The sequence below is a fragment of the Mesoplodon mirus genome, assembly GCF_964341445.2.
Source record: "Mesoplodon mirus genome assembly, chromosome: 4".
Lineage (NCBI taxonomy): Eukaryota > Metazoa > Chordata > Mammalia > Artiodactyla > Ziphiidae > Mesoplodon > Mesoplodon mirus.
The window spans coordinates 55298445-55316569 of record NC_138979.1 but is presented as its reverse complement, the minus strand read 5'-3'; the positions used below and the strand labels follow the sequence as shown (position 1 = coordinate 55316569).

General features: G+C 42.5%; 1 protein-coding gene across 3 annotated transcripts in view; it reads left to right on the top strand.

The window, feature by feature from the left end:
• Window positions 1–2457: 2457 nt before the first annotated feature.
• SPG21 (SPG21 abhydrolase domain containing, maspardin) overlaps window positions 2458–18125 on the top strand; it is a 39826-nt gene continuing 24158 nt past the window's right edge. The window contains exons 1-3 of one of the 3 annotated variants that reach the window (XM_082618070.1): window positions 2458–2486; window positions 7290–7376; window positions 10308–10469. In XM_082618070.1, coding sequence (XP_082474196.1) covers window positions 7314–7376; window positions 10308–10469 — 225 coding nt within the window. In that variant the 5' untranslated portion in view covers window positions 2458–2486; window positions 7290–7313. The other 2 variants (XM_082618068.1, XM_082618069.1) reach the window with 2 other exon arrangements.

Genomic DNA, 18125 nt, shown 5'->3' with positions numbered 1-18125 from the left:
AAGAAAGATATCTAGGATTATTTTGCACATGTGTTTTTTTTGTTTGTTTGTTTGTTTGTTTTTGCGGTACGTGGGCCTCTCACTGTTGTGGCCTCTCCTGCTGCGGAGCACACGCTCCAGACGCGCAGGCTCAGTGGCCATGGCTCACGGGCCCAGCCGCTCCGCGGCACGTGGGATCTTCCCAGACCGGGGCACGAACCCATGTCCCCTGCATCGGCAGGTGGACTCTCAACCACTGCGCCACCAGGGAAGCCCTGCACATGTGTTTTAAAACAAATATTATCCTGTCAAAAGATAAATTTGAGGCCTCCCTGGTGGCGCAGTGGTTGAGAGTCCGCCTGCCGATGCAGGGGATGCGGGTTCGTGCCCCGGTCTGGGAGGATCCCATGTGCCGCGGAGCGGCTGGGCCCGTGGGCCATGGCCGCTGAGCCTGCGCGTCCGGAGCCTGTGCTCCACAACGGGAGAGGCCGCAACAGTGAGAGGCCCGCGTACGGAAAAAAAAAAAAAAAAAAAGATAAATTTGAGGAAAAGAGCTTGGGTTTGGGCAATTTTGAGAACCAGCTGGCCACCTGTTTACTTTGCTCAGTGTTCACAGCGTATTTTGTGAACATTCCAGTTTGGAAAGTGAGATTCTCACACAGGGACTGGTGCTGTGGGAACCATCTAGCAGACCCCAACCATGACAGCTGCGAACCTTCCCAGCCATATCCACCAGGTCTGCCTGCACCGTGGCCTGCCCTGGGTTAAAAGTTTGCTTCCTGCAGTTGTGCAATTACAGGACAGCTGGAACTCACAGATACTAAATGTTTCTTGTTCAGATTAGGGAATGGACAATGTGCTTGCTATGTGTTATGGACCAACTGAAGATCCAAACATGACCATGGATTCCTTTTCTAAGGGAAACAAAACATTCATTATTTTGGGTTTGATCTTTTAATAAAAGTATACATATAACAAAACATATCTACATGGTGAAATAGTTTTCCATTATCAACAGTCAAGTTAAAAATTATTATTACCAAACTAACAGAATAAGGACTTCTAATACATTTGGGCACATCCATAGTTCATGTCTCTTCAGGGCTGATACTCAAGTGAGGTCTGGGAGTGTGGGATATAGGAATACAGCCTTAGGATACAAGCAGATAGATTTCTTTGTTTGCTAATTAGTTCATTCAGTACACATTTAGTACTTATTATGAACCAGGTCATAATAGCTCAGGCACTGGTTAAATCACTCTGTTCACTTTGCTCTAAATTAAAGCTCCCAGCCCACTGGGGGAGACAGATAAACAATGTAATGAGTACCCATAATGGATTTTACATAAATACAACCAGTGATTTGCCAGGTATTCCATTCATTAAACCTCTCCAAGTTTTTTAGAAAAAGTCTCAAAGTTAAAAATCTTTCACAAAAACATTCCCTGTATAGCACCTATGTGGTGCTTATAATAGAAGACCATTTTCTGTTACTGATTCAAAATTCTGAAAAGGTGATTTGGGGGAAAAAAGGCGGATATGTTACTGTGCTCTTGGGAAATTCGTCTGGGATTTGTCCAAGTTCTAGACTGGGAACCAAGGCTCCTGAGCAGGAGGGCAGAGGTCATGACTTAGGATTCAGTTTACTTGGATTCTCCCCTGACCTTAATCCCCAAAACAGTTGCCAGAGTAAAGGCAAAGGCCTTTAATAGGGTACAGGTTTTCCCTAACACAGATTAGGGAGAGGCATTTTCAGCAGGATCTTGTTGGAGGATCACCAAAAGACTTCCAACAAGGAGATTTACATGTTATTCAACCTTTTCATATCTCCAAATATTTTACTGAAAAGGAGAGTCGTGATCTCTGCAACATCTTAAGAAAAATGATTATAAATAGATTAATATTCTCTATTCCTTTAAGGGAAAGTGATGAAGGAGCTGGAGGCTCAGTGGGAGCTGTTCCCGGAAATCCCCAGGACCTCAGCACAAGTCTGGGAAGGGAGGTGGGGGCGTTACAGTGGAGGATTAGGGAGGGCGTCTGTAGTTGTGCCAAAGGAAAAAAATCTTGCCAAGAAAAGAGAGTATACAAAGCCCTGTTCGTCAAAGCCTGTAACCCAAAGGGATCCCCTCAAAGCTTTACACGGCGGAGAGAAAAGGTCGGCATCTCCTTCCTCCAAGAGGGTGCGAACTGCAGGTGGAGGCAGATTTCAAGGGTCAGGCGCCCCTTTCTTCCAGTCCCACGACCTCTCCCTAGGTACTCACGTCACATGGGTGACCTAGAACTGACCCAGAGGCTCCTCGGACCTCCTCCCCGCGCCCGCCGCCACCGGCAGAGCGGATGCCGACTCCGCACCCGGCAGGATGTACAATAGAGGGCCGAAGTCTCACCCTGTGGTCCAACCCGCCCCGTCGCCATGGTGACCGCCGGAGTCACGCAGCTCCACCCCTTCCTCGAGGCGTGGCCCCGCCCCTCCGAACCCGGAAACGCGAGGCTCGAGCCAGCTGCGCGTAAGATTCGGGAGGAGGGAGGGCGGTGGCCGATGCTCGCTTGGCTGCGCTCCCCGCCCCTCGGAGGCCGGCCCTCCAGCGCGCCCCAAGGTCCACAGCGCTTGCGGTTACTGAGCGCTCAAGCCGCCGGCCCCGACCCGGGCCCAGCAGCTTCCCAGGCCCGCACCCCTAGTGGAGGGAAGAGCCGCCTTGGGGAGGAGGGAAAGGGACCTGGGGGCGGCCACGGCAGGTGAGGGGTGGGCGAGGCCCTGGGAAGCGGGGGATGTGGGTGTGTGACGCGTTTGTGGCTGCAGGTGAGTATGGTTTGTAGCGTGCGCGGCTGCCTCTGTCGGTGTGACTTTGTGAGTGTGGCCCTGAGTGGGTCGGTTCATGTGACCATGCACGTGATTGCATGTCCCTGTGTGTGTCTGAGGTCGAATCTGAGTTCATGGGGGTGATTGGTGTGCCTGTGCCCCTGCCTTTGTGTAGCTGTCATCAGTGGGACTGGGAGAAGGTGGAGATCTGTGTGTGGGTCGCCTGGGGTGGGCAGTGGGGCGCTTGACCTGGGCATACGACTGTAATACCATTTTGGGGCTACAGTGCTGCAGCCCAGGAACATGTTTTTCCTGTAAACTTTTAAGAACTCTGAGCAGACTAGTTATTTTGGAGATTGCATCTCAGCCTGAAAGTGATAAATGCCTTTGTCATTGCTGAGTACGGGCCAGGTGTGAGGCTTGTGAAGGAGGCATGAGGAAAGTAGCAGGGCTAGGCTGTCTCACTTTTCCTAGGGAGTCATAAGTTCTGCATTTATGCTGCTTCTTTGTCTCCACCTACAATGTTCCAGCTCCTGTTGGCACAAAGCTTCAAGAGACTGAGGGGTGATAGAATAGCTGTGTGCAAATTTCCAAAAGCTTTTATACTAAGACAGAGTACAAGATGAGGTGTCACCGTCGAAATGTCAGGTAGTCAGCTTTTCCTCCCATGAGGTTTAGAAGATAAGGGAATAAGTTTCTGAAGAAAAGAGGGGTAAATCTTCCCCTGAGGAAACCTAAAAAAAGAATAGCTCTGTACTGGTGTGGTGAGGTATGGAGGCTTGCATTAAAAAGCCAATGGCATTGCCCAGAGACTCTCAGGTTCTAATATTTCGTTATTGCTGGTGTTAATAATAATCACAGATTGTCCATACGAAGATCATATGATTGAGATAAAGGATAAGAAAACATCTGACTAGTTAAACTGGTTAGATGACTTAAACATGTGTAAAGGCAATTTCACTGACTCTAAATTGGCAGGGTCTGTTGAAACCCTGAGGGATAAGTGGACTGTAAACTGGCTGGTTCTACTGAAACCTTGAGGGATAAGTGCACGTAATTCTTGGTGCACACTCGCAACTAGCAGTTTAATTGTCGAGCAGTACAAGGGCCAGAGAGTCCCCGGTGTCCAGAGCACTCCCTGAGGAGGGGTTTCCTTAGGCAGGATTAAGGCAAAATTCCTGCAGCCCTTTTCCCAGCAACATGAACAGGTGCTTTTGTTTTTGTGAAGAACTGTGAGAGATCAAATCAGCATTGAGTTCGTGGTCCACATTCTTTCTTATTTAATACTGACCAGTTGAGTTACAGTCTCAGTGAACCTTTTTTTTTTTTTTTTTTTGCCCTATGCAGAATGTTCCCCTTGTGACTTGGAAAAGTATTCCCCTGAAGTGGATGAAAGAGAGCTGGGAGAACAAACTTCCTTTTCATACCACTCACAGCTGCTTTCCCTTTGCAGCAGTTTTTTTTTTTTTTCACTTAAACGTCAGTTGGTCAGATGCAACATTTGGTATCTATCTTAGCTTTCATGTACTGCCAAACTAGCACAAGTGTTAAAATCACTTGCCTCTACAAAAATTTAGTTACAGTTGGGTGGAATCTCTCCATCCAGCAAGATTAGTTATAAAATATTATAATATTGGGTGGTAGTGGATAATACTGAGGACTGTGGTGAGGAACATCTTTCTACTTACTGCTGAGGGAAGAAGTGGATGACAGTGAATGTGTGTGCCTGTGAATGATGTGTGTATGTGTATTTGTATGGTAGTTTGGTTTGTAGATTGCAACTGATTCAAACTATGAATACTTTATTTTATCCCAAGTTTGGTGAATCTAGAAGCATACTTTCTGGCTTTAATTAGCTAAAGTGTTTTATAAATCTGTTGAGTAGGGTTTTTTTCTAAACATGTTTTTGATATTTCCTCCTGTAGAATAGTGATTGTTTATAGTATTGTAATACTAGAAAATGTCTCCATTAGGCAATATTTAGATGATATAGAAATATTTCAAGTCTGTCCAGGTAGAAAATATTCTGGAATTAACTATATGGGCTAGTTGCTTTCAATTAAAAGCAGTGACCAGCTTAGAGAAAGGCTGTAGTTCAAATGGCTTCAATTTTTTTTTTATTAGTTTCTGCTTTATAACAAAGTGAATCAGTCATACATATACATCTGTTCCCACATCCCTTCCCTCATGCATCTCCCTCCCTCCCACCCTCCCCATCCCACCCCTCCAGGCGGTCACAAAGCACCGAGCTGATCTCCCTGTGCTCTGCGGCTGCTTCCCACCATCTATCTACCCCACGTTTGGTAGTGTATATATGTCCATGCCTCTCTTTCGCTTTGTCACAGCTTACCCTTCCCCCTCCCCATATCCTCAAGTCCATTCTCAAGTAGGTCTGTGTCTTTATTCCCGTTTTACCCCTAGGTTCTTCATGACATTTTTTTTTTAATTCCGTATATATGTGTTAGCATACGGTATTTGTCTTTCTCTTTCTGACTTACTTCACTCTGTATGACAGACTCTAGGTCTAGCCACCTCATTACAAATAGCTCAGTTTCGTTTCTTTTTATGGCTGAGTAATATTCCATTGTATATATGTGCCACATCTTCTTTATCCATTCATCCGATGATGGACACTTAGGTTGTTTCCAGCTCCGGGCTATTGTGAATAGAGCTGCAATGAACATTTTGGTACATGTCTCTTTTTGAATTATGGTTTTCTCAGGGTATATGCCTAGTAGTGGGATTGCTGGGTCATATGGTAGTTCTATTTTTAGTTTTTTAAGGAACCTCCATACTGTTCTCCATAGTGGCTGTACCAATTCACATTCCCACCAGCAGTGCAGGAGTGTTCCCTTTTCTCCACACCCTCTCCAGCCAAATGGCTTCAATTTTTAACATTAATATTTGTTAAGAGAAAATGAAAATGCAAAGAATGATTTTCTTTATTTCAGTATGAATAAGAACTACATCTGTGCACACTGATTTTCAGCATAAGACTGGCTGATAATTTTCTTGATATTGTAGAGCCACTTAAGATTTTAATAAACTTCTAAGTACCATCCTAGCCTTGAGAGAAGAGACCATTATTACAGTGTCAAGGTTGTAAACCTGGTTTAATGTTGGATGTCTACATTTACCGTCTCCTTGGGGTTCAGTTTAGTAACCCCCAAGGTTAGAGGTAGCAGTTGAGATTGCTCAGTGCCCTGTGTTCTTGAGGGAGAAGATTTGGAGGGCCAAGGAGGAAGATTCGTTGGTTTTAGAATCCCCAGCTCCTGACCAGTCCAGAGAAGCCCCTCTAAACTGGCAGTTCAGAGTCATCGCAGGAGTTAAGTCCTAGGGTCTCAAACTCATCCTAGCCCTGCTAGGAAAATCCAGGCTTGTGCTGGGGTAGAGGACATGATGCAAACAAGCATTTGAATCCTTCCATACTGATGGGTGGAAGTTCTTCATTGGGCAATAAGAATCTGCAACAAGGAACTATAATTTTCAGGTTCCTGTTATAACACAACACAGATCCCTGAGCAAAGAGGGGTAGCCTTTAAGTTGAAGATGCCCAGCTAATGGAAAGCTCATAGGTACCTGGGTTAAAAGGGACTCCAGGATTGCCTAGTTTGGCCTGCTTAGGATGTAGTCATTTATTTAGTCAATAGATAATGCCTGCTGTGTACCAAGCACTGTTCTATGCTTTGGAGAGAGAGTGGTGAAATAGATGAGAAAACAGCCCAGAAAGGGTCAGTGACTTTTCCAGCTATAAAAGCTGGAAATCACTAATCTCACAACAGAGGACCACACATTTTTTCTAAAGGCACATGTTTTGTTTTGTTGCTAGTTATTGTGCCTTCAGGTCTATTCTGGTATCTTATCATAGATCTTTCAGAGTACCTTATATCACTTTTAACCACATCCATATGAACAGCAAGTTTTCCTGTATTTTGCATTAAAAACTATGTGTGAGTTTCTGAAGCTATGTTCCCCTAGAGTGAGATTTATGGCATTTTATGAATTTGTGAGGAAGCAGGCTTACATTAACTCTTTTTTCTAGTATGGACTGTTCTCTAGAACTTTATCAGACAGGAATATCTTTATTAACATAGATTCTTAAGATCTTGTCAAAAGATAGGTTATGCTACTGCATTTGGAATCATTTAACTAGGACAGACAGTCAGGTGTCAGAAAAGGCTGTCCTGGGTCTGGTCCTGGTTTTGCAATAGCCATGGGATCTTGGGTAAGTCATTAAAATTTTCTAGACCAGATTCTTCTTCTGGGGGAATTAAGAGGGTTGGAATAATTCTCTCTCAGGGCCCTTCCTGCTCCATGATTATAGGTTTTCACCAAGTTGTTTTCTGTAGTTTAAGTATATGCCGACAAGCATATAGCATATAGCTTGAAATAGCCCATTTCCTCAGATTTATCCTTTAAAGTATTGTTGGTAGAGCTAGGCCAGACTCTACGTTTAGTGCTGATGTAAACATGAATTCTTGACGTGAAACATCACATGCTTTTATTTCAGGGTTAACCTCCATTTCAGCTGATCATGGGAGAGATTAAAGTCTCTCCTGATTATAACTGGTTTAGAAGTACAGTCCCCCTTAAAAAGGTATGTATGGTTTTACTACACCTCTTATTTACAAAATCTTGTAGTTGTTTTTATCTGTGATTTAGATGTTATGTCTTCGTATTGTTTGAGAGTAAAGGTTATTGCCAAGTATTGTGACTGGGTTGCAGAGCCTAAAGTTCACCCCTTCCCTGTCAAGTACATTCAACTTTTGAGACTCATTCAAGAGTAAAAGTGAGAATAACTGTACTCATTGTTTTATAATTGGTTTTACATATTCAAGCAAGCAGGAGTATGTGTACTCCTCTGTATAGTTCAGTAGAAAGCTTACAGCAACTGCAACTGTACAGTAAGTGCAGTTAGATTCTATGAGAAAGCATTTTCCTGTTCCTCAGATTTAAGATTTACAGTGAGTCACATTATAGGTCCTCTGTTTGCCATGATATATACTCATTCTGCCATAGTCATCTTTTGGAAACTTTATATGCCTGGGATGTCTAGAAACGCTAAACACTTATATTGAAGTTTGTTGACTCTGAGTCCCAATTTAATCCCAAATGTTTGGGGATCACACTAGACAAAAGTTGTGTCAGAATAAAATCTTTGCTGATCCCCTTGCAGAAATATTAGAGTACTATGATATGAAGAACATCTATGTCTCTGTTGTAATTATTTTGTCAGGATATATAGCTGTGGAAGTATCATGCAAGTTTGAATTGATAACAGAATTACACTTCATATAGAAATTTGAGATACAGTCTCCAAGTATAGACAGAATACCTGCTATATACCGGGCACTGTTGTAGGAAGTCCCCAAATATCTTATTTAATTCTTTCAACAGTTTAACAAAGTGGATAGTGGTGTGCCCACTTAGCAGATGGGAAAACTGAGGTTCATGGAGGTTAACATGTTAAAGTCACACAGTCTAGTCGAGTTGAAATTAAAATCAAATTAATCTGGCTTCAAAGCCAGAACTGGGCTTCCCTGGTGGCACAGCGGTTAAGAATCCGCCTGCCAATGCAGGGGACACGGGTTCGATCCCTGGTCCAGGAAGATCCCACATGCTGCTGAGCAACTAAGCCTGTGCGCCACAACTACTGAGCCTGCGTGCCACAACTACTAAGGCCCGTGCACCTAGAGCCCATGCTCCGCCACAAGAGAAGCCACGGCAATGAGAAGCCTGCGCACCACAATAAAGAGTAGCCCCCGCTCTCCGCAACTAGAGAAAGCCCGCAGTCAGCAACAAAGACCCAGCACAGCCAAAAATTAATTAACTTCTTTAAAAAAAGAAAAAATTCCTTCAAAAAAAAAAAAAGCCAGAACTAATTGGCAGCTTACCAAAGGGAACCCGCCTTTCTTCTTGCTACCCCAGGAACTACTGCCCATTGCTAGGAGAATTGCCCCCAGAGCCCCTCTGCCTTGTCCCATCCCCTCAAGTAATTCATGTGAGCTCCTCTCCATGGACTCACTCAGCAAGCTGATCACCAGACCCAAAACAACACAAACTTATCTAAATATTCTTGGAAGTAGTAGTTTCACTGATGTAATTTTCTCCTTTGGTCAGTTCGGCCCACAAGACATGAAAAGTTTGCTTGAAATTTCATAGTGCTAGATTTTCATTTCAGAGATCTGAATATCTTATCTCATATGAATTTTATTACTATAAGGTTGGAATTTACCGCATACCACTGTCAGAGGTTACTGAGATTTTTTTTTACTACAATCAGAGCAAAAAGAAACAGGAAAAGCAAAAATGTGAGTGGCAAGTACAAAGGGCAAAAACATAATCATGAGATATACTGTCACCCGGGGAATTCCAGAAGGTGTTGGTTAGGGCCCTCTGGGCTTTGCCTTGCCCTGGTTGTCTGCTCCCAGTGATGCCGGTGACCCCGGTTAGTGTGCCGCCGCCCACATTGACACCATGGTCCCCACAGCACTGCCAGTTAGGAGCTCTCAGAAAATAGAACCTTGAACTTTTTAATGTAAAAAGGATAAGTGTTGATTTGCATTGGCAAAAGTTCAAGCAGTTAATGTACTTTTCCAACTACCAAAAAGTCAGCCAAAGAGAACAAAAATTAAACTATCATGCAGTGCATACTGTAGCTAACACTCTTGACACTGTTGAACACTCAGTATCTGCCAAACTCTGTGCTAAACACCTGATTTGTCTCAGCTCATGTAATGCTCATCTGTTTCCCTTTTTGGGTCAAGAACCACTAAATCAGGAAGGTTTCTGATGACCTTCTTCCTTCTTACCCCCTTTTCCCCAAAAAGCCAGTTTTTCCCTGAGCCCATTCCCCACACTGACTAAATGGTTTGAAACATTTTCTGGGGACAGTGACGCCTATACCTGCCTTGTCCCTCCTCTCTAGCAGAGGTCTCCCCTTCAGAGGCTTGGTCTAGATCAGGCTACTGAAGCATCTCTTGAGAGGTCCCATCTGTACCCAGTTTCTCCCCGGAGCCTGGAGTCTTTTCTTCCCCTCACCTCCCCTGGTCACACACTGACCCTGCTGATCCCAGCCCGCCCTCTGGGCCAGCACCCGAGAATGACTCTGCAAATTGTCCTCCTCCTATGTGCACACACACACACGCACATGCACGTGTGTGCACACACACACACAGGCAGAAGTATGGGGAAGAAATAAGATGCCATGTACAGAGTTTACTGTTTAATGGTAAACAAAATAAACTTCATATAATCATGGCTGGGGAGGAAAATTCAAAACTGGTAGAAAAAACAGCTCTTGGGAGAAATATAAAGCAGTTCCATGGACTGTGTCAGCACTGAAGAAAGAAATGGAGACAAAACCGTTTTTTATATGTGCTAGTCTGATGTGATCCCCGCATTAGCTTGTAACAACCAAGGCAGTGGTATTAAAATTGTCAGTGAAATTATAGTGCTGAAATAACTATATAAAACCCAATCCATGAGGTTTTTCTTTTTTTTTTTTTTCTTATAATTTTCCCTCCAGATTATTGTGGATGATGACGACAGTAAGATCTGGTCGCTCTACGATGCAGGCCCCAGAAATATCAGGTGTCCTCTCATATTTCTCCCTCCCGTCAGCGGAACTGCTGATGTATTTTTCCGGCAGATTTTGGCTTTGACTGGATGGGGTTACCGGGTTATAGCTGTAAGTATTATTGACTCAGGATTGAAATTAAGTCCACATTTTCTGGTTTTCTGTGTGTGTGTGTGTGTGCATGTGCGCTTCTGTTTCTGATTAACTGTAGTAATAGGCATGTTTTTTATTGAGGTAAGATACTGTTTTCCTTTGTTAAAATGTGAAAGGGAGTTTTTTGAAGGAAGGTGGTGTGGTTCACCAACATACAGAGGCTCAGAGGGGACAAACCTCTATTGGAAGCCTTCTCTACCCTCAGCTTGAACATGCATTTTCTGAATAACTCTGACCAGCAGGAAGCATTGTCCTTGTTTATAGTTAAGGAGACTGAGGTCCAGACCATTTTAGTGATCACCGAGGGTCACACAGCCAGTAAGCCATGGAGGGAGAGGCCAGCTCAGTCTTCTGACCCCATTTACCCTCCCCTTTTATTACATCACTGCTTTGGGGGCAGCAGAGGGATCAGCTGACATCCAGGGGACTGAAAGCTTGCTTTAATATGAGTCTTTGTTAGGTGAGGTGAGGCTCATTAATTGGCTCATATCCTTCGCATTTGGTTTTTTGTTTCTTTCTTTTTTTTTTTTACATCTTTATTGGAGTATTATTGCTTTACAATGGTGTGTTAGTTTCTGCTTTATAACAAAGTGAATCAGTTATACACATACATATGTTGCCATATCTCTTCCCTCTTGCGTCTCCCTCCCTCCCACCCTCCCTATCCCACCCCTCCAGGCGGTCACAAAGCACCGAGCTGATCTCCCTGTGCTATGCGGCTGCTTCCCACTAGCTATCTATTTTACATTTGGTAGTGTATATATGTCCATGCCTCTCTCTCGCTTTGTCACAGCTTACCCTTCCCCCTCCCCATATCCTCAAGTCCATTCTCTAGTAGGTCTGTGTCTTTATTCCTGTCTTACCCATAGTTTCTTCATGACATATTTTTTTTCTTAAATTCCATATATATGTGTTAGCATACGGTATTTGTCTTTCTCTTTCTGACTACCTCACTCTGTATGACAGACTCTAGGTCCATCCACCTCATTACAAATAGCTCTATTTCGTTTCTTTTTATGGCTGAGTAATATTCCGTTGTATACATGTACCACATCTTCTTTATCCATTCATCTGATGATGGACACTTAGGTTGTTTCCATCTCTGGGCTATTGTAAATAGAGCTGCAATGAACATTTTGGTACATGTCTCTTTTTGAATTATGGTTTTCTCAGGGTATATGCCCAGTAGTGGGATTGCTGGGTCGTATGGTAGTTCTATTTGTAGTTTTTTAAGGAACCTCCATACTGTTCCCCATAGTGGCTGTATCAGTTCACATTCCCACCAGCAGTGCAAGAGGGTTCCCTTTTCTCCACACCCTCTCCAGCATTTACTGTTTGTAGATTTTTTGATGATGGCCATTCTAACTGGTGTGAGATGATATCTCATTGTAGTTTTGATTTGCATTTCTCTAATGATTAATGATGTTGAGCATTCTTTCATGTGTTTGTTGGCAGTCTGTATATCTTCTTTGGAGAAATGTCTGTTTAGGTCTTCTGCCCATTTTTGGATTGGGTTGTTTGTTTTTTTGTTATTGAGCTGCATGAGCTGCTTATAAATTTTGGAGATGAATCCTTTGTCAGTTGCTTCATTTGCAAATATTTTCTCCCATTCTGAGGGTTGTCTTTTGGTCTTGTTTATGGTTTCCTTTGCTGTGCAAAAGCTTTGAAGTTTCATTAGGTCCTATTTGTTTATTTTTGTTTTTATTTCCATGTCTCTAGGAGGTGGGTCCAAAAGGATCTTGCTGTGATTTATGTCATAGTGTTCTGCCTATGTTTTCCTCTAAGAGTTTGATAGTTTCTGGCCTTACATTTAGGTCTTTAATCCATTTTGAGCTTATTTTTGTGTATGGTGTTAGGGAGTGATCTAGTCTCATACTTTTACATGTCCCTGTCCAGTTTTTCCAGCACCACTTATTGAAGAGGCTGTCCTTTCTCCACTGTACATTCCTGCCTCCTTTATCAAAGATAAGGTGACCATATGTGCGTGGGTTTATCTCTGGGCTTTCTATCCTGTTCCATTGATCTATCTTTCTCTTTTTGTGCCAGTACCATACTATCTTGATTACTGTAGCTTAGTAGTATAGTCTGAAGTCAGGGAGCCTGATTCCTCCAGCTCCGTTTTTCGTTCTCAAGATTGCTTTGGCTATTCGGGGTCTTTTGTGTTTCCATATAAATTGTGAAATTTTTTGTTCTAGTTCTGTGAAAAATGCCAGTGGTAGTTTGATAGGGATTGCACTGAATCTGTAGATTGCTTTGGGTAGTAGAGTCATTTTCACAATGTTAATTCTTCCAATCGAAGAACATGGTATATCTCTCCATCTATTTGTATCATCATTAATTTCTTTCATCAGTGTCTTATAATTTTCTGCATACAGGTCTTTTGTCTCCTTAGGAAGGTTTATTCCTGGGTATTTTATTCTTTTTGTTGCAGTGGTAAATGGGATTGTTTCTTTAATTTCTCTTTCTGATCTTTCATTGTTAATGTATAGAAATGCAATGGATTTCTGTATGTTAATTTTGTATGCTGAAACTTTACCAAATTCATTGATTAGCTCTAGTAGTTTTCTGGTAGCATCTTTAGGATTCTCTATGTATAGTATCATGACATCTGCAAACAGTGACAGCTTTACTTCTTCTTTTCTGACTTGGATTCCTTTTCTTTCCTTTTCTTCTCTGATTGCTGTGACTAAAACTTCCAAAACTATGTTGAATAGGAGTGGTGAGAGTGGGCAACCTTGTCTTGTTCCTAATTTTAGTGCAAATGGTTTCAGTTTTTCACCATTGAGGACGATGTTGGCTGTAGGTTTGTCGTATATGGCCTTTATTATGTTGAGGAAAGTTCCCTCCATGCCTACTTTTGCAGGGTTTTTATCATAAATGGGTGTTGAATTTTGTCGAAAGCTTTCTCTGCATCTATTGAGATGATCGTATGGTTTTTCTCCTTCAGTTTGTTAATATGGTGTATCACGTTGATTGATTTGCGTATATTGAAGAATCCTTGCATTCCTGGAATAAACCCCACTTGATCATGGTGTATGATCCTCTTAATGAGTTGTTGGATTCTGTTTGCTAGTCTTTTGTTGGGGATTTTTGCATGTATGTTCATCAGTGATATTGGCCTGTAGTTTTCTTTCTTTGTGACATCCTTGTCTGGTTTTGGTATCAAGGTGATGGTGGCCTCATAGAATGAGTTTGGGAGTGTTCGTCCCTCTGCTATATTTTGGAAGAGTTTGAGAAGGACAGGTGTTAGCTCTTCTCTAAATGTTTGATAGAATTCGCCTGTGAAGCCATCTGGTCCTGGGCTTTTGTTTGTTGGAAGACTTTTAATCACAATTTCAATTTCAGTGCTTGTGATTGGTCTGTTCATATTTTCTATTTCTTCCTGATTCAGTCTTTGCAGATTGTGCATTTCTAAGAATTTGTCCATTTCTTCCAGGTTGTCCATTTTATTGGCATAGAGTTGCTTGTAGTAATCTCTCATGATCTTTTGTATTTCTGCAGTGTCAGTTGTTACTTCTCCTTTTTCTTTTTTTTTTTTTTTTTTTTTTTTTGCATTACATGGGCTTCTCACTGCTGTGGCCTCTCCCGTTGCGGAGCACAGGCTCTGTACGTGCAGGCCCAGCAGCCATGGCTCATGGGCCTAGCCGCTCCGCGGCATGTGGGATCTTCCCGGACCGGGGCACGAACCCGTGTCCCCTGCATCGGCAGGCGGACTCTCAACCACTGCGCCACCAGGGAAGCCCACTTCTCCTTTTTCATTTCTAATTCTATTGATTTGAGTCTTCTCCCTTTTTTTCTTGATGAGTCTGGCTAATGGATTATCAATTTTGTTTACCTTCTCAAAGAACCAGCTTTTAGTTTTATTGATCTTTGCTATCGTTTCCTTCATTTCTTTTTCATTTATTTCTGATCTGATCTTTATGATTTCTTTCCTTCTGCTAACTTTGGGGGTTTTTTGTTCTTTCTCTAATTGTTTTAGGTGCAAGGTTAGGTTGTTTATTCGAGATGTTTCCTGTTTCTTAAGGTAGGATTGTATTGCTATAAACTTCCCTCTTAGAACTGCTTTTGCTGCATCCCATAGGTTTTGGGTCGTCATGTCTCTATTGTCATTTGTTTCTAGGTATTTTTTTATTTCCTCTTTGATTTCTTCAGTGATCACTTCATTATTAAGTAGTGTATTGTTTAGCCTCCATGTGTTTGTATTTTTTACAGATCTTTTCCTGTAATTGATATCTAGTCTCATAGCGTTGTGGTCAGAAAAGATACTTGATACAATTTCAATTTTCTTAAATTTACCAAGGCTTGATTTGTGACCCAAGATATGATCTATCCTGGAGAATGTTCCATGAGCACTTGAGAAAAATGTGTATTCTGTTGTTTTTGGATGGAATGTCCTATAAATATCAATTAAGTCCATCTTGTCTAATGTATCATTTAAAGCTTGTGTTTCCTTATTTATTTTCATTTTGGGTGATCTGTCCATTGGTGAAAGTGGGGTGTTAAAGTCCCCTACTATGAATGTGTTACTGTCGATTTCCCCTTTTATGACTGTTAGTATTTCCCTTATGTATTGAGGTGCTCCTATGTTGGGTGCATAAATATTTACAATTGTTATATCTTCTTCTTGGATCAATCCCTTGATCATTATGTAGAGTCCTTCTTTGTCTCTTCTGAGAGTCTTTATTTTAAAGTCTATTTTGTCTGATATGAGAATTGCTACTCCAGCTTTCTTTTGGTTTCCATTTGCATGGAATATCTTTTTCCATCCCCTTCCTTCAGTCTGTATGTGTCTCTAGGTCTGAAGTGGGTCTCTTGTAGACAGCATATATATGGGTCTTATTTTTGTATCCATTCAGCCAGTCTGTGTCTTTTGGTGGGAGCATTTAATCCATTTACATTTAAGGTAATTATCGATATGTATGTTCCTATTCCCATTTTCTTAATTGTTTTGGGTTTATCATTGTTGGTCTTTTCCTTCTCCCCTGTGTTTCTTGCCTAGAGAAGTTCCTTTAGCATTTGTTGTAAAGCTGGTTTGGTGGTGCTGAATTCTTTCAGCTTTTGCTTGTCTGTAAAGGTTTTAATTTCTCCATCAAAGCTGAATGAGATCCTTGCTGGGTAGAGTAATCTTGGTTGCAGGCTTTTCTCCTTCATCACTTTAAATATGTCCTGCCAGTCCTTTCTGGCTTGCAGAGTTTCTGCTGAAAGATCAGCTGTTAACCTTATGGGGATTCCCTTGTGTGTTATTTGTTGTTTTTCCCTTGCTGCTTTTAATATGTTTTCTTTGTATTTAATTTTTGACAGTTTGATTAATATGTGTCTTGGCGTGTTTCTCCTTGGATTTATCCTGTATGGGACTCTCTGTGCTTACTGGACTTGATTAACTATTTCCTTTCCCATATTAGGGAAGTTTTCAACTATAATCTCTTCAAGTATTTTCTCAGTCCCTTTCTTTTTCTCTTCTTCTTCTGGAACCCCTATAATTCGAATGTTGGTGCGTTTAATGTTATCCCAGAGGTCTCTGAGACTGTCCTCAGTGCTTTTCATTCTTTTTTCTTTATTCTGCTCTGCAGTAGTTATTTCCACTATTTTATCTTCCAGGTCACTTATCCGTTCTTCTGCCTCAGTTATTCTGCTATTGATCCCATCTAGAGTATTTTTAATTTCATTTATTGTGTGTTCATCGTTGCTTGTTTCATCTTTCGTTCTTCTAGGTCCTTGTTAAATATTTCTTGCATTTTCTCTATTCTGTTTCCAAGATTTTGGATCATCTTTACTGTCATTATTCTGAATTCTTTTTCAGGTAGACTGCCTATTTCCTCCTCATTTGTTAGGTCTAGTGGGTTTTTATCTTGCTCCTTCATCTGCTGTGTGTTTTTCTATCTTCTCATTTTGCTTATCTTACTGTGTTTGGGGTTTCCTTTTTGCAGGCTGCAGGTTCATAGTTCCCATTGTTTTTGGTGTCTGTCCCCAGTGGCTAAGGTTGGTTCAGTGGGTTGTGTAGGCTTCCTGGTGGAGGGGACTAGTGCCTGTGTTCTGGTGGATGAGGCTGGATCTTGTCTTTCTGGTGGGCAGGTCCACGTCTGGTGGTGTATTTTGTGGTGTCTGTGGACTTATTATGATTTTAGGCAACCTCTCTGCTAATGGGTGGGGTTGTGTTCCTGTCTTGCTAGTTGTTTGGCATAGGGTGTCCAGCACTATAGCTTGCTGGTCGTTGAGTGAAGCTGGGTGCTGGTGTTGAGATGGAGATCTCTGGGAGATTTTTGCCATTTGATATTATGTGGAGCTGGGAGGTCTCTTGTGGATCAGTGTCCTGAAGTTGGCTCTCCCACCTCATTGGCACAGCACTGACTCTTGGCTGCAGCACCAAGAGCCTTTCATCCACACAGCTCAGAATAAAAGGGAGAAAAAGTAGAAAGAAAGAATTAGAAGAAGGAAGGAAGGAGGGAGGGAGGGAGGAAGGGGGGAAGGAAGGAAGAAAAGAAAGAAGGAAAGAAGATAAACTAAAATAAAGTAAGATAAAATAAAGTTATTAAAATAAAAAATAATTATTAAGAAAAAAAAATTTTTTTAAACAAACAAAAAAACGGACAGATAGAACCCTAGGACAAATGGTGGACTCAAAGCTATACAGACAAAATCTCACACAGAAGCATACACATACACACTCACAAAAAGAGGAAAAGGGGAAAAAATCATAAATCTTGCTCTCAAAGTCCACCTCCTCAATTTGGGATGATTCATTATCCATTCAGGTATTCCACAGATGCAGGGTACATCAAGTTGATTGTGGAGCTTTAATCCGCTGCTCCTGAGGTTGCTGGGAGAGATTTCCCTTTCTCTTCTTTGTTCACACAGCTCCCGGGGCTCAGCTTTGGATTTGGCCCCACCTCTGCGTGTAGGTCGCTGGAGGGCGTCCGTTCTTCGCTCAGACAGGACGGGGTTAAAGGAGCAGCTGCTTCGGGTCTCTGGTTCACTCAGGCCAGGGAGGAGGGAGGGGTACGGAGTGCGGGGCGAGCCTGCGGCGTCAGAGGCCGGCACCTGTACCACATCTTCTTTATCCATTCCTCTCGATGGACATTTAGGTTGCTTCCATGTCTTGGCTGTTGTAAATAGTGCTGTCCTGAACATTGGAGTGCATGTATCATTTCGAATTATGAGTTTTTCTGGATATATGCCCAGGAGTGAGAGTGCTGGATCAAATGGTAGTTCTTAGTTTTTGGGGGGTTTTTTGGGTTTTTTTTTTTTTGCAGTATGCAGGCCTCTCACTGTTGTGGCCTCTCCCGTTGCGGAGCACAGGCTCTGGACACGCAGGCTCAGCGGCCATGACTCACAGGCCCAGCCGCTCTGCGGCATGTGGGATCTTCCTGGACCGGGGCACGAACCCGTGTCCCCTGCTTCGGCAGGCAGACTCTCAACCACTGTGCCACCAGGGAAGCCCAGTAGTACTTAGTTTTTTAAGGAACCTCCATACTGTTCTCCACAGTAGTTGTACCAATTTAAATTCCCACCAGCAGTGTAGGAGGGTTCTCTTTTCTCCACACCCTCTTTAGCATTTATTGTTTGTAGACTTTTTGATGATGGCCATTCTGACTCATGTGAGGTGATACCTCATTG